The sequence below is a fragment of the Trachurus japonicus genome, chromosome 3 (assembly GCF_045865225.1).
Source record: "Trachurus japonicus isolate A0001 chromosome 3, Traja_1.0".
Taxonomy (NCBI): Eukaryota; Metazoa; Chordata; class Actinopteri; order Carangiformes; family Carangidae; genus Trachurus; species Trachurus japonicus.
This window is the reverse complement of record NC_140909.1, coordinates 7122322-7139208: the sequence shown is the minus strand read 5'-3', so window position 1 is coordinate 7139208 and position 16887 is coordinate 7122322. Positions and strand designations below refer to the sequence as shown.

The 16887-nt window shown below is 40.3% G+C and overlaps 1 protein-coding gene across 6 annotated transcripts in view; it reads left to right on the top strand.

The window, feature by feature from the left end:
- gpc6a (glypican 6a) overlaps positions 1 to 16887 on the top strand; it is a 200104-nt gene that overhangs the window by 158018 nt on the left and 25199 nt on the right. For 5 of the 6 annotated variants that reach the window (XM_085806128.1, XM_085806127.1, XM_085806126.1 and 2 more), the window contains 3 exons: positions 4521 to 4651; positions 6971 to 7108; positions 9888 to 9917. In XM_085806128.1, the coding sequence (XP_085662254.1) occupies positions 4521 to 4651; positions 6971 to 7108; positions 9888 to 9917 (299 nt within the window). The remainder of the gene's footprint in view (positions 1 to 4520; positions 4652 to 6970; positions 7109 to 9887; positions 9918 to 16887) is intronic. The other variant, XM_085806125.1, reaches the window with a different exon arrangement.

Genomic DNA, 16887 nt, shown 5'->3' with positions numbered 1-16887 from the left:
TTAATTCACCTCTCCTCAGCCCGGCTTGTGCTCTCTCCTCTGTACTCACTCGTCCTCTAAATCATTCCCCTCAGTCAAGCGGCTGAGCTTAATATCCTGCCCTGTCAATAGCCAGTGAGAGGAGGGAGACTTTATGTTCCTTAGGTCTCATGACAGGCATTTTGAAATGCTGGCCTCAGGGCAGCGGCTCAGACTCATTCTGCAGCGGGCTGGTCAGGACCGTCCTGAATGGTATTGGCTTTCCTCAGCGGCGGTCTACGCTGTAACTGTAACTGTTACTCTGCAATTGCTCAGAGTTATGCCTCACTTACCCCAATTATCTTATTTGTCGATTTTACACGGCTCTTAAGGTTTTCAGACTGAACAAAGTTAAAGTTCCCACACAGGGCCACACAACGCACAATATACTTCTGTTAAATGTTCTGAACAGCACCGAGTCTGCAGCATTTTCCATCTCCTACCAACAGTCAGGAAGTATTGTTTTCTTTTAACCACCGGAGCAATCTTCTCCACATAACTAAGTAGTTTCTGTTGCATAAACATAATCATACCTGCACCACAGGGAAGCAGATGAGAAAACACCCAGGAGTCATGTTGTTACAAAAGGCACTGGCAAATTACCTGTTTTGTCAGCTATGTACAAAGACCTCATGCCCCGGTTTTGTTCAAGAGTTCAGTCGTGCTCCCACAGCCCCCGAAGTTTCTCCCGGCTCACTGCTGATGTTTGTAACCGAATTGTGTGGGTTCTATGCTGAGTGGGTGTACAATATCTGGTTATGTTTTAAATGGAGTTTTCTTGTTGTCAACAATTTCCTCTAAAGGCCAAAACCAACAATGAACTGATCCTGTTAACAAGTGTTGTCTCTGTAATCTCTCTGTTCCATTGCTGTTGTTGCGTTGGTGGATATGTTCCAGTAGTTTATTATGATAAAGTTGACTGTAAGTAACTATAGAAATCATTAAGCATATGTTCAAGAAAAAAATGAACCTGCACTGAAGTTTATTTTTAGCTGATCCCACTGTGCATACACATTCTTGTAACTGAAAAAATCACTATGTTGTACAGTATGTAGAGAAATATCCACTGGTCAAGAACCGTGTTTGTTCGTGTTTTTGCTTCATTGTCTACATTTGATCCAGTTTTGTTTTGGTTTCACTCTGCATTAATATAATCGCACCAAAGGCCTTTTTATGACATATTGTCATCCTGTCCTCATCACCTACGTATGCTTCGTCTTCCGGCACTTGACATTGATTGGTTTGTAAACAGGCGTGTGTATGCCGTAGTCACGTCACCAAAGCTCTCCTCAAATTAGCTAGTTAGCAAAGTGGTGATCTAAGAAAGTGAATTAACAAGTTGGCATCGTGGCAACAATAATTATGGAGCATCAACACCAATCCCAATATGCAAGCATAGTTTGAATTTGGATGAACGATCCTTGTCATGTGGAGGCTTTATCTTCGCCAGCAGGAAAGGAGAAGACGACTGCACGCTATGCTTTGAGCCCTGGCTCCACGGTGAGAAAGACTAATGAGGTGTAGTGTGTAGGCGTATTCTAGGCTAACTACCAGAAATTCCTGTTAAAGGTTCATAAGTTCATAAAAAAAAAAGTTTTGCAGTCCAAACCATGGTTTAGTCCAAATGTTGGGTCTTTGGTCTGGACCATGGTCTGGGGGAGCTTTCACACCTGCACATTTGGTTCGGATCAAATTGAAAAGGCTGGAAGTCCAGACCAAAACATTAACCCCCCCCCCGCCTTTTTTTGGACTGTAATGTCTTTCAGAGCACAAACACTGTAAACAGACCTGTGACCTGCCCAGAACTGTGCTGTTCAACCAGAAACACAGCAGCAGCTCTACGGGATGAAAAGAGTGAGCGCTGCCTCAAAATAAGTTTCAAAAACGTCCGATCACTGATCAGGGTGTCTCACATTGACGGTCTGACACTTACAGGACCAGGAACCTGAGGATGAGAGGCGACAGATCCATTTTACCGACTAGAAGCTCATTCAGTCTCTGCAGCATCTGTCTGTGTGTGTTCTCTAACTCCAGTGATGATCTGCAGGTGTAGGATCTCGAGTGTGGGGATTTCTTTGAGAGTTACCGTGAACTTTCTTGTTCTTTCCCCAAGCTTCAGAGAATTGGTGCTAATTTGTTTCGTTGTTTGTCTCTTACTATTTTGTTTTGTAGATAAAAGCACAACTCAAACATCTTTAGTGAGTCAAGCCATCTTGTTATTACTCTGAGATAACTAACCCACAGTTTTTGTGTTACAGTAATGTCAAATTTGGTGAAGGGCTGCCTTTTTAGATGGCTTGTCCATGTGTGTACATGCTAATTTTGTATTTTTTATTATTCTAATTTTGAACACAAACAATATTAACTACCAGAACCAGTACCATTACCAGTACCAGTACCAGTACCAGAACCAGAACCAGAACCAGAACCAGAACCAGTACCAGAACCAGTACTGCCCAATTCCAGTTCTAATTTTCTTCCCTAGCCCTAGCCCTTAACCCTTGCCCCTTGAAAGGAGCTACAAGGGGTAGGGGTTGAAATCCAACTCCTACGAATTGGGACACTCCTTCAACAATCACATACGTCATCAGTAGTCCCTGCTGGCTTTCACATAAGCAGACGTGACGAGCTTTTGCCACAAATCCTCTATTCAAAACCACGTTAACTTTGTAAAAGTGGTGATTTCTGTACGTAGGCTACAGAGCCCCCAGGCGCTGCTCCTCTGTCCAATACACACATGAACCTTCACTTTTAATTCAAACAAACTAATGTGACTGCCACAATTGTTACATTTCATCAATGAGACCAGCATTTATCTCCTAAAAAGAATGTTACCAGCCGGTGGTAAACCAAAGTTAATAAGCGATTGTCTTTTCTCCTGGGATGACGACGGAGGTTGGCCGGCTGACGAGCTCTCCGGACAGGGTGGTGTCTCCGTGACGAGCCGTTGATCTACTCCACAGGTGGAGGCTCCACCGTGGAGCTTCATTTCTCCGCAAAACATCGGAGCAAACTGACGCACATTGGGGATCTAAACAGCTACTTTCTCGCATGAAAAAATATTAAAACTTAACAAAGTGGTAGTAGACTTTTCATGGACTTTTTTTGACAAAGATTGACAAAGACAAAGATTATTTCCACCCCTCAAACACTTCAGTATGTTTATATCTGACTTTTATTTCCTAATAAATGGCGCTGTGAGGACCTGACAGTCAAATGTATTCCCTCAAAAACAGGGTCACAATTTCACTGACACGATGATCTTCACTGAATGAGTTCCCTTTCATAAGGAGTAACCCCCCGCCACACACACACACGCACAGGGCCAAATAGGCTTTTCCTGATTGGTCCACATCCCTGAAAATGCCAGTGCACACAGAGACAGAAGTCTTCTTCCTTGATATCGCTGCCCTCCTACTTAACCAGTGCTAACCCCTCAAACAAGGCTGGGTTGACTTTTAATTACTTTTGTGCGAGACAAGATAGAGTATAATGAAAATGTCAAACACATTATTTTCACCGCTGACTTCTCCCAGTCTGACACGATCAATAGCCCCATCCCCTCTGTATGAACATATTAATATCAGATTGTTTTAATGAAAATGAAGAGTGGCAGATGGGTGGGGAGGCTAATCTGTTTAGATATTGATTCATGCCAAGACCCATCCAGAATAATAAGGTCATGGTCTCTGCGTTTTGTCTTTTGTTTTGTTTTTTTCCAGAGTTTTGTTGTTGTAATTGTATCTGATTCTTAGGTCCTGAGAGGAATTGTGTGTTTTTTCTTTAAGATGTGATTAGATACGATGTGAGGAATTTCAGTTTTTGTTCAAGAGACCTGGAAAGAACAACACAATAGTTTATTTATCCAAAGTCATCAGCTGAACAACAGATGAGTTTAATATAAGTGATGCACAATGGTAAAGCCTTGTAACTGCATGCTGTCATTTCCTCTCTGGTTGACAGAAATAATGAAGTGTCTTGGATGTAATTAAAAGATAATTACTAACATGAGACATAGACATTAATGTGTTAACTTATTGATTTCCTCCACAATTAGAAATATGAATTCAAAGAGATGAATAAATCATTGGGCTTGTCATTCTCTATCTGAACCAATTAGCACATGCAAATCAATGATTTGTTTTATGTATAAGCCACTTTAAGCAGAGCGCATTGAAATTTCATTACTACTTGTTGCTGCACATCCACTTACAAGCAGTCCTTCTATCTTCCCATCTCAGTGTGTGTTTGTCTGTGTGTCTGAATGTGTGTATGTGTGGTATGCAGGTTCCTTTTCTTGTTTGTGGTTATTACAGAGCAGATTCGGAGAAGACAACCATCCTTTGAATTCCTATTGGACCCATGTCAGAGACACACACAGCACCCTGAGGGGTTTTGCAGCGACTGTTGTTAATGCTCAAAGATGATGTGACCATATTGGCGTGTGTGTATGTGTGTGTGTAATATCTCTGTTTTGACATGTGTCCTCTGTGATCTAACAGATGCTATGTTGCTGGTGGCAGACAGACTAGAGGGACCCTTCAACATTGAAGCAGTCATAGAGCCGATCGACATCAAGATCTCAGAGGCCATCATGACCATGCAGGAGAACAGCATGCAAGTGTCAGCCAAGGTACTGTATCCTCAATTAGCTTTGTTTCTAAACTTTATGTTGTCATTTTAGTTTTTATCTGATTATCATGATGTGGGTCATAGGCTACATTTCACATCCGTGCTCTGCAACATGCAACAATTTTTCCTAAGTTCTTTTCTTCAGGCAATAGCCTAACATACAAACATAAATACACATAAAATACTCAACAAGTGATTATAACGAGTAGTATGTGACCCCACTAACAGAAAAAAAAAACACAAAACAAAAAAAGGATCTAAACAACACTCAAGATTAGATTGGTAGTTGTTGCACAATATGCATTTTAATCAAACTCAACTTTTTGTTATGTGTTGCATGCCTTATCTTAGTTTGTTGTCATTATTTTCCCCAAAAGAAACCGGCACTTCACTTAACATAAAAATCAAACTCAAATTAATCCTCGATTGAGCCTTGAAAATAAATATTTTTCCCAGAAGGATAATTGTATTTATTATCTGCAGGAAATTTTTTCTCAAGTACCCTCGGCTAAATATTTGAAGATGTGAATTTAAAATCAATGTCTGACCATCGAAGAACCAATAGAAAAACAAGTGTATCTGATCTTCCACTCCTTCATTACAAAATCTACATAATTAATGTTATATACTGTAGTAAAAAACTAAAACCTTTGGGAGCTAAACCCAGGTTAGGAGCCATTGTCTTCTTGTGATATAAAAAGTGTTTTAGGAGACACTTACTATGCAAGAGAAGTGGCTAATTTTTCTCTTCAGCCTCCTCAAAGTTAAAACCACTAATCAGTCTTTGGAGTAGTTTTAAATTTGAAGCAGCACATTCAGGATGTTATCAAATATAAAAGAGTTTTTCTTGTCAAAAGGAAGTCCAACTTTTTAATTCTGAACCTTTGGTGTAATCTGGCTTCTCTTCAGACACGGAGCTACAAAGGTCAGTGTGAATTAGATGCCCCATTCTTTTCCATATCAAACGGGGGCTGCGATTTACAACTTCACCTATTGTCTATGCACTTGACGCTCCCTTCTCCCTGCAAGGTTGTACTCGGCTGACAGATTGTTCTGAGATTACAATCCTTTCTCCACGTTCACATTTCTAACCGTATGTCACCCTCTTCCCTGCATCGCCGCGCTTTTTTTGCCAGGATGCGTCGGGCCACATCGCGCCGTGCCTTCATTTCCCGCAGCACGGATCTGTTAAAAATCGGTTTTTGCTTGTGTGATGCACAGGATAGTGGAACTGTAATCATAGTGAAGGAGTGATAAATATTAGAGGAAAGACGGCCCGGTGTCATGACAGTCATGTAGCACATTAGAGTGCTCCATCACACTCTGAGCCAGGGGCCAGCAGACGTGCCAGAGAGGAATGCTAATGAGCTATGCGGTTTGGAGGTCTGTTGTTTGGGCCCTATAACAGCCTGTCGAGACCGAGCCATCTGAAAACAATCTATCCTCACAATGAACCTCTGTGAACTACACATTGATTAATGTAAGGTTCAACTAATAATAGATCTGCATTTCTATTTTTTTTTTTTAGCCCTCTGGCTGTATAGAAAAAGAGCTAAAGTTTGTTTTTCAGAAAAGTTTAACCATTGTCTTTTCTGTAAAAGTTTGTTGTGAGGAGAATACAGTTAATGTAGTTATTTTCTTAGTGTTAGCAGTGTAATATCCAATAATTTAAATGTCATGGTCGCAGCTCAGAACAACATTAAACATAAAAAGGAAGATATGTTATTGGCCATATGAAAAACAAATACTTTTCTCTGTCTTTATGAAGGTACTTTGTCATATTGTCACAATGACCTTCAGTGGCAAGTGAGCAACAGCACCTTAAGGGTTAATTGTTTCTTTTGTCTTTTTTTTTTGTTTGTTTTTTGCTGCCAATATGACACTTCCTGTAAAAGCCGACTTGGACGCTGATAGAGATCATTGGTTCCACATTGGCTCAATATCATTTTCTATCTGAAATCACAGAGCAGGAAAGAAGCTGTGGGCGAACTGACAAGAGGGTTTTTCCGAGGAAAAAATGTCAGTGGTGTAGGCAAACTACAACTTTTGTGGGATCAAAATGGATGTGTATTCTACAAAGGAAAGACTTAGCCCTGGCTCAGTGCGGGGTTCATGCAGCTTCAGACTGCTGACAGCCCGCTTTCCAACTATTCAGGCCTGCAACGAGGAGCTCACACTTTTTATTATGACAGTGAGGATTTGTGTTAATGCAGAAATAAGCAATTTCCACAAAACTGTGTTAATGTTGAACATTTTTTCAGACACTGATACACTCGTGTCCTCTTGTGTTTCGCCGCTCCCTCTTTGCGTTCATTTATAGGTTTTTCAAGGATGTGGCCAACCATCGGGGATGGGCAGGTCTGCACGAGGCATCTCAGATGTGTTCAACACTCGCTTCAGACCCTACACCCCCGAGGAGAGGCCGACCACAGCAGCTGGAACAAGCCTGGACAGACTGGTATGTAGATATTATGTAAACCGGTATGGAAAACTTAATGCATTTATTGTGTTAAATGGCAGAATGATAGTGAAATATTCATTGTTGCTGAACCTTGTTCATTTCTTTTTCCATACTTTAACAACACAACTGATTTTTTGTAGAGTGATGGGTTGAGAGTTTTCTTTATTATTGGTGGAAACAGACATACTGAGTTTAAGGTCGACTTACCAGGGCTCAAGTCCAAAGGCTAGAGAAAAATTGAGGCCCTGAGAGTAAAATATCATAATAAATCCATTCTCATAACATCTATAAAGAGCTCAGGTGCTGCACTGCAGTACTTAATAACTAAACTAACCAAACATTATTTTTCAAAGTTGTGTGTATTGCTAAAGTGTTTTCACAGAAAATCATCCTTATCAGAAAATTCACCACTTCCAGTTCTGTTTTGTCTTGAAGAGTCTAAAACTAAATTAGCATTCACCCACAGGGTGATGAAAAGAATGTAAGATATTAATTGTGGCTATAAAAAGATCCACTGCACCAACCTCATGCCACTGAAACACACAGAGTAGGAGGTCGTTGTTGTGTCAAGTTCCAGCACAGAGCAACAAAAAAAAACGTCCTCGACACGTTGCACTCTGCACCGCACATTGTGTTGCTTCACCTCCTCTGCTACGACATGTTTTCCGCTGTGATGTCTCCAAGTGTTTTTGCAGGAGCCTCGTATCATTATCACACATTTGGATTTGTTAAAAACTTCTGTGTATGAGCAGAGATAATGAGTTACGCACAGTTTGTGTTATTCTGCTGAGAAAAAAACACATGCACACCATGTTGTCTTAACAAACCTTTGTAGAATTTCCATTTTAATGAATGTGGAGCGCTGGAGATGAAGCACAACAATGTTTTGAATAGATTACACTGCCGCATTTCAGTGGAAACGACAACAGTATGTCAGGGCATGGGCTGGATATTATTAAACCATATTTTTTTATGTTGTCAATTTATCTCGTGGCCAATCCATTTAACAAATGCTGCTTTATGTAATCCTTGGACAATTCGCAAATAAAATCTTGTCCTTTTAAATAAAAGGTACAGTGGATAATCCTCGGCTGTATAAGTTGTTTGACAGGATTAAAATGGAAAATATGCAGAAGCAGAGAAGTAGATTAGAGGGCTGCAGAATATATCGAGCCTGTCTTTTTAAGTAGACTGCACTCCAAAAAAATCAAGCTGTAATTGTGAGAAATAAACACGTTAAGTGCACTACAAAGCTCCCGATCCTTTAAACTGTTATTCTTGAATTTGGCATATCTTAACACTCAGGTCTTTTTTGAAAAATCTAACCAAACCTTTTTGCTTCATAACATTCACATCAAAAAGGATGTGAGAGGAAAAAAATTACCAAAAGGCAAAAACACGTTTAGAAGAACTCCACAGGTTTTCAGCACAGTTAATAATTCATCTTTACACGCTCTCAGCCCAACTTGTTATGGAAGATGAGAAAAAAGTCTTCTAAGAAAAGGGAGAGGGGTCGCTCAGTGCAAGACTTCTTCCTCGCTTGATCACATCTCAGTCATCTCACCCAGCACTTGTGTTTCCCTCTGTAAATCTGTGAGGGAGTTTAGATCCATAATGAAACATGTCTGAGCATTAATGCTAAACTAAGCTGCAATGGATTTTTTTTTAAAAACTGCCATCAGGCCACTTCAGATTGATTCTCCTCATGATGCTGCTGTTTGTGTGCAGGTCTCAATTCACATTGAGTCAGCTTTCATTACATTACAATGAAATGTTATGTGGACTAAGCCAGTGTTTTTCAACCTTGGGGTCGGGACCCCACCTGGGGTCGCCTGGAATTCAAATGGGGCCGCCTGAAATGTCTAGTAATTGATTAAAAAAAATGACTGATAAAAATATTTTTTAAACTAATTATTATTCTTTTTAAAATTAAAATTTTAAAGAATTGTTTTCTATATTTTCACTTTCTTGAATATAAACTGCGTTCAAATAAAATGCAGCATATAAATATATCTGAGATGGCGCGTCTTGATTGACGGCAAATCACATGATCGCCAGAAATTTGTGATGAGGGTCACGAGCCAAAAAAGGTTGGGAACCACTGAACTGAGGCCTTGTTCACACTGCCACTTCAAATCTGATTTCTTAGCACATCCAGATTGGATCTAGTTTGATTTTTTTTTTTTTTACAGTCGAAACAGATCCGATTCTTACTAATGTGATTTAAACCACATACGGAGGTGGTTTCAAATGCAATTATGATCGGATTTGTACAGATCAAAACAAAAATAACGACGTAGTTCAGACAGAGGGTGCGTTAGCCGGATATTTGAGTGTCACATTGAATTGTCAAATGTCCCCGTCAGGCATCGCTGGTCTGCCTGCACAAGACGCTCCGCTCCACTTCCACAACTCAGCAGTCGCCTCCACTTCCTTGCAATTAAAAGACGTAATGATTCGGGACAGAAACAAGCACAGTTCACTGTCGTCCATTTGGTTTGTTTGTTTTTTTTCTGGGCGTAGCCTGTAACCACAAGCAATATGGACAAAATCAGATTTGGGGCTGCAGTCTGAACGAGGCCTGAAGCTCACAGTGAGATGAAGCTGGTGGATGAAATATTTCAGTGGCACCATTTGTCATTTAACTTTTTTGCTTCACTAACTACTAACGACACTCTTTGCTCCTAGTCTCCCTCTCTCTTTCTCTTCCTCAGTCTCTCTATTTCTCCGATGTCCAATTAAATCTCTTTCTTCTTCATTTCTCTGCTGCTCCCAGAGGGCTGTCTGGAGGACAATGCAAGACAGTGTAAGCCTTCCATTCCTCCTCTTATGTTCACCAAGTCATCTGTCTTGTGGTGTTTTAATCAACCTGCCCATACAGAGCTCCACTTCTTTACATTATTCAAAGTTGATATTGATTGCTTGTTTGTGACATGGCTGTTTATTTACTTTGTCTGAGTTATTTGGCTTTCTCCCTCGCTCGCGACCGAACTATAAGCTGCTGAGGTCGATATCTGTAATAGTCCTCCTCCATTTCTTTTTTGGCCTTTACAGCAACAAGGTTGTGAGTTTGAATATGTGCCCTTTTTTTTTGGGAAGGGGGGTGGTCATTTGTTGTTTTTCTTTCCACCATTCAAAAACATGCAGCAGAGATTCACTTGATACTCCATTGCTTTCTAAAATAAGCTTGTATGCCAGCTGAGAACCGAGTATGCTCTCCCGTTTCTTCTCAATGTGCATGAGTGTTTCAGATTCCATGCATTGTTGTGGACAAATTCTCTGAATGCAGAAATGTACTATCATTCAAAGGCAGGAAATGAAGGATTTTGGTGAGCAGGGTTTTCTTTTTTTTAATAATATGTTATTAACATTCTTAACGACAGTAAATATGTCTGGAAATATTATTATAAATACCTTCTGAAGAGGCTAAACCGCAGTCAGGCTTAAATGCATCATAAATAGTTTAAACCTGTAACTAGAAGGGCATTCAGAGAACACCTATCTCCACCAAGGCCAGTGTCAAACAAGATACACCAGACTTGAAAAAAAGAGCCGGATCTGCTTCAAACTTTAATGGCCTCTTCGCTGGTCCTTGCCCCGTCCCATCCACCAAGATCAGTGGAAATCGATTCAGGACTTTTTGCGTAAATCCTGCTGGAAAACAAACAAACAGACACGGGTGAAAGTATAATCTCCTTGGCAGAGGTAATAACACAAATTGCAACACACTCTTTCCCTCTCAGAGGAAGTAACAAGATGTGTGTCATTCTGTTCAAGGTCGACATTACATACTATAGCCCTACTTACTTAGTGAAATGTTGCACCGCCTGTACAGTGCGACACACAAATGATGGTAACAATAATATTTATTTGGCCCTTCAAACCAGCAGGCGAGACCATGTACACAAAAGAAAAAACACAGTGGAACATTAATCTCTTATGTTGAATTTGCTCTCACACTCTGCATGAGATTACAGGGTCTGATTCACTGAGGCGGCAGCTAATTACATAATCGGTGACCGGGACCAAGCTCCACACACACTCTGTGAGTTAAGAAAAGGTCAGAAGGTGCAGTTCAGTGGAGGGATTTGTCTGAGATCAGCTAGATTGACAAAGAAAGAAAAAGCAATAGTAAAAAAAAAAAAAAAAAAAACAGTGAATGGCTTCAGGCGCAGCAGAAACCAGGAGCAGGGTTTGGTAAATAAGACTGATTACCATTGAGCAGTGACATTTATGAATGACCACAAAGCTCTTAGTCATCATTAGTCCTTGTTCAGTATATCGACACCACAGTATTAAATCCATGCTCCAGTCTTGGTCTGTTTTTTGGATGATGTGTATCTCCAACAACCCCAGTCTGTCTCCTGGATCTCAGATAAGAACTGAAGGAGATACGAGTGTTTACACACTGTCTAATCCACTTCCCTTTACAGCTGACTGCTCAACGATTTTAAGCTGAAAGAGGTCCGTCTTGATGGGTTTATTATAAAGAGCTTGCTTATGTAAGAGCTTAAACACTGCCTTTTTGAGCATAAAGAATAACTCAGCCATGGTTGGCAGCGCTGTCTTTTGGTCCAAGCAGGCCAGACCATGCATTGTTGAACAGCACGAGGGGAGTTTTTAAATTTGGCCCAAATGTTACTTGGCTGAACTCAACAGCTCTTGGTTTTCAAAGATCAAAGGTCATCGTTATTAAAGATGTTTTGTGAGATCCGTACAGTAAAATATCTTCAATTTTGGCCATCACTCAAGAATTCATATACTGATTATGACCACATAGACTTATTAATCTAAAGTCTTCATTACATATTATGTGAATCTTTTGTTCTCGTAGTGTAAAGTTTTCTGGCTCAGAGGCTGTGATGGTTAATTAAAAAGGAGGCTTTTTAATGTCAGCTACAAACTCAGTGCTAAATGTGTTTTTTTTTTTAATTACTGTATTAGGAACTAACAGTGGTTACATTGCACAGTATTGTAGCTCCTTTCTTATAATTTTAATTATATTAAAATTCTGAGAATTGCATTGTAGGTTTCCTGGTCCACTTTGGTCCAGACAGTTCACTTGCATTTTCACATTTGTTGTTGCCATAAGATGAAGCCAGTAGACTTTGGTGACTCCATACCTTTTGCTCAAGCAGCACCATAAACTTTATATTTGTGGTTTTCAAGTGAAAAGTCTATGCAGACGGATGATTTTCCAACTTATTTTCTGGTACCGCCACCACCCCAACCTCCTCCCAAAAAGACCTAATCACCATAGTCTTGTGTTGGGGCTTTCCATCATCCTCTGGTGATAATGCACCAAAAAGCTCAGAAGAGCAGAGCGTTCATGGCATGTGGCATCTGGCATTTGGACACTTTTACACCCAGTGGACACAGTGTGAGATATTTTCTGATGGAATCTGGACTGATTTGTTTTCTAAAGTCCTTCCAAAGTTCATACAAACTAGCTTCAGCAGTAGCAGTAGTTGTACTGTGCATGAATCTTAAGTCGACGCCTGAGTCTTGATCAAAAGAACTCATGAGCAAGAATAAGACCACAGGGTTCCTTCGTATGTTAAACTCGCAGCCTATACACATACAACACATAGATTTTTCTTGTTTTCTGGCTTTTTAATAGACACTACTGTACCATACAGTAACTCATTTAGTGTTGCATGGTGTCAATATATGGAGGCTGGCTGGATGTGAAGGAGGGGAATAGTTCAGCGCGGCTCATTAAAGAATAAAAAACAATGCAAAGAATGAACATGAACAAGTTTATTCCTGAGAACTGAGTTCAAAATTCAATATCGTGAAGTTTGCATTAAAATAAACTTTGAGTTAGCTCCTGTGAAGTGTGAACCTGTGTAACACTGACTCTTGGTTGTAATAATCTGCTGGTGTTAACAACCTCTGTGGTGGTTTTATGTGGGAGGACAGTCTGAATCAAAGTGTTGTGTGTACAGTATCGTCTTCCACTGCGTGTTCCACATACACATTTATATTCTGCGAGAGTTGAGACGAAGTCCAAGCTTGGGTTTACAACACCAACATTTATACCCGTCATTTATTTTGCCAGTGATGAGCAGATGTCTGATGACACAATTCTGACTGAAACGACTTTGCTCTCGTTCGGCTCAGACTAACTCAGCTGGCAGGACATTACTTTCAATTTCTCCATTACACCAAAAATGCTTGCAGGAAACAACATGATGGACGATCCCATGGGATTCCATTATTGATTTATTTGACCAATTTCTAAATATTTTGAGCCTCTCTAATGGGTTGTTTGTTGTTGAGCACCGTTGAAATGAGGATGCAGTTGGAAAGAAAGTAAATCAGTCATTACCAGTGGCCAGGCCTTTCTCCACGCTCCATTTCTTATTGTTTTAGCCGAGTGCCAGGACCAGGAAACAACCTGGCAACATATATTTTTCTCACAAGTAAGAAGTGTAGAATAAAGTCAGTTTTTCATTCCTTCAATCACAGTAATCCAGTGTTGATAGGCAGCACCTATGTATACAGTACTTCAGAGTCCGTTTGTTATGGTAGCCACATTATTCTAATAGCACTAAAGGGTTTTATTGAGCTTTAAGTAGACACGCTGTGAATTTGAATGCATGAAAAGACGGGCTGAACATCCTTCAGATTCACCATGGGAGCAGAAATCACTATTCCCATATGTAAGTTTCCTTCTGCCAGAGTAATCAGTCATTGAGAAATCACTCCGCCCAGTGCACTTGCAGACACAAATGCCAATTATAACCAATGGTAACATGGCCAAATTGGTTAAATCCAGTCATGCCATAAAATGGATCCAGTTACAGCTCTAATGGAAATCTGGCATGTACTGCAAATCTGTTCCCTACAGTTTTTTTTTTCTCTTTAATGGCCGCAGTTTCTGTGCAGATCAGCAGGCGAAGAAAAGAACAAATGTTAAGGCCGGTTAATCGCGCCGGCGTGATAAGTCAGTACGCTCGGCATGCTGAGTTAATGTTTTAGCAGCAGTTACAGTCACAATGTGCCAGTGCAGTTGGGATCTCTAAACTCTGTTTAACATTGTGCTGACAAAGATTTGTTTAAACAAAAAAAAGGAAAAAAAAGTGTTGAGTACTTGCTGGTGTCGGTGCGTGACTGTGTTTTTAAATAGGACAATCATGACTGTCTGATAATGGAGGCTGAGAACTCGTACTTACAGTAAGATACCTGTGAATAAGACGGGTTATGAATGGTGCAGGGCTGTCACGATCTCGTATTTCCACAGGCCTCGACAATTCACGTGAACAATATCATCATAAGAAAGGAATAGTGTAAGTGCTCTCCGTCAGATTTATTCTCGATTTTATTTATTGTGCTTTTGACTCTTGTTGGAAAATACATACAGCCGGGAAAGAAAAGAACAGCTACAGCTGACGGATGGTGAAAAGGCAACTAGATGAACTGACATAAGACCAACGAGGCCTTACATCTGTAAATATCAATATTTCATTTTCTAAAATGTCACTGTATTAGTGCCACGGGGATGACGTAGCGTCCTCACCCTGTTTACCTTGTCAAAGTGCCAATGGGAATTTTACACAGGCTTGTTTTATCATGGCAGAAAATGAACTTTTGCAACAAACAAAAAATGGACTTTGGAACTATAAATGCAGTCACTTGGAGTAAAAATCTGAGTTTTTTAATCTAATTTCATCCTACACATACAAGTGTAAAACTGTTTACTGACACATTCATTTCCATCTGCTTGGAGAGTTTGTGTGAACCACAGACATACCACAGACATCTCGCAAAACACCCATTAAAACAAAAACCCACAGTCAATATCAGTATGTGGCAACACTCACAGTATTATTGTGCCACAGATTGTAACATTACACCCTCCACCATAAATCAGTCAATTCCAACTTGATCGATGTGTTTTGTTTTTTTTCCCCTGACCGTCTGAACACTATTTTTGTCTGTAAAGTAACTCTGCCACCGGCTGTACTGATGATTATAGATCAACATGTTCCCAGAGTGTTTCATGTGATGGAGGTGTGAAGTTGCTGGTTTTGAACTAAGAGGAGTGAGAGCCAGAGATTGCTGCTGTGACCCCACTTACTGTAGCTCCATTGCTTTAGTCTGGTGTGTACGAGAGCAGAAAACCACATGACCACACAGCCACAAGGAGTTTTACTGTCACTGTGGTGCAGTGTTGTTGTTTTAGTAGAAACAACAAAACCTGCTGTTAAAGGGATAGTTCACCCAAAATTCAAATTGCACTCATTATCTACTCCCCCTCATGTGGACTAAGGGCTGGGAGAAGTTTCAGAGTCCTCCGTGGCTTCTCTGAGTTACAGGGGGTCTCGGCGTAGCAGTGCATGTCCATATAACGGTTGCAAATGGATACCAACTGTCTTCGTAACAAAAAGACACACCAAAAAACATCCAAATACCTCCATGCTACTCGTATGTAATGTCCGTCTTGTATTGAAGCCCCGAAATGCGAAATTGTCCCGAAAAAAATTAAATAAGTCTATATTTCAAGCTTGTTTGTAGCGGAAGCTTCTCTTCGTCCGTCCAAATTGGACGAACCAGGAAGAGGAGTTTCCGCTAGTAGTGCAATTTGAATTTTGGGTGAACTATCCCTTTAAGACGCTTTTTTTCTTTTATGCACTGTTTTTTGTAGATTAAACTAAAATCTCCGATAATACAACATTTTTGAGCTATTTTACATCTTCGTGTGATACCTGATCCTGATAGGTTTAGCATAAAAGGACGGTGTAAACTGTGTTGTGTCAGTTTACACTTCAATGGCTTAATGGAGGATGATGAGTCCGTCTGTCCACGTGTAATCTCGTCCGTCAAAAGAGATGGAAATCTGACAGAGACTGACATGTAATCAGCCGAGCTCACTCAACAGAAACCTGTCGCCCAACATGAATTAGGATTTATGTCCGTTGGTACAGACACAACAGATCAATGCACCACCTCATAACTCCAGCTTCATCACTTCACTCATCATTACATTCGTACCTGCTTTACTCCCTCAGTTAATTTAGGGTAGTTTGTTCCTTTATATGTTGTGAAGTGAGACTTTTATGTCGTCCCTCTTTCACTGGTCCTAATCTCAGCACTTGCATAATGATGCCTGTGCTATTCACAGTAAAGAGTCTTTTTTTTTTCTTTCCACAGCTAACGTGCTTCACTAAATTAACAGTGCACACACACACACAAAGTAAAATATCCTTCATGGATGTGGTTTATGGTAATTTTAATGCTCCATTCTCTCTCCAAAAACACATAAGATGAGAAGAAATGTTGCTTGAAAGGAAAAGGATTTCACAGTAGTCTGTGTTAATGTTTCCGTTTCAGCTGGGGAAAAAAAAAAAACCGAGGCCTACGCAGCCATTGTAGTGGGCTGCCATCTGTGATATGTGCACAGCACGGGTCACGCAGCTAGGAAACACGTTTGTCATTTTCAAAACTATGGTGATCTTTTTGTTGTTTGGTCGTTTTTTTGAGCTGCTCTGCCTTGTTCCCTTTGCACGTCTTTTTTTTTTTTTTTTTCCAAGGCTTTTGCAGCTTACTCTTCAGGGAACAAATCTTACACAACAAGAGCACTGCGTGATTTTTACACTGACAAAATCAACAGTCAGTGTTCAAAGAACGTCTGTCTGATATGGCACAGAGACTTCCTGTCAGATTTCCAATTACACCCGCTCAATGAGTGTCAGTGACAGCCTTTCACACCTAAACATCTCAAATATTAGCACTTTGTTTCAGATTTCTAAAAAACCTGTCTGATACAACCA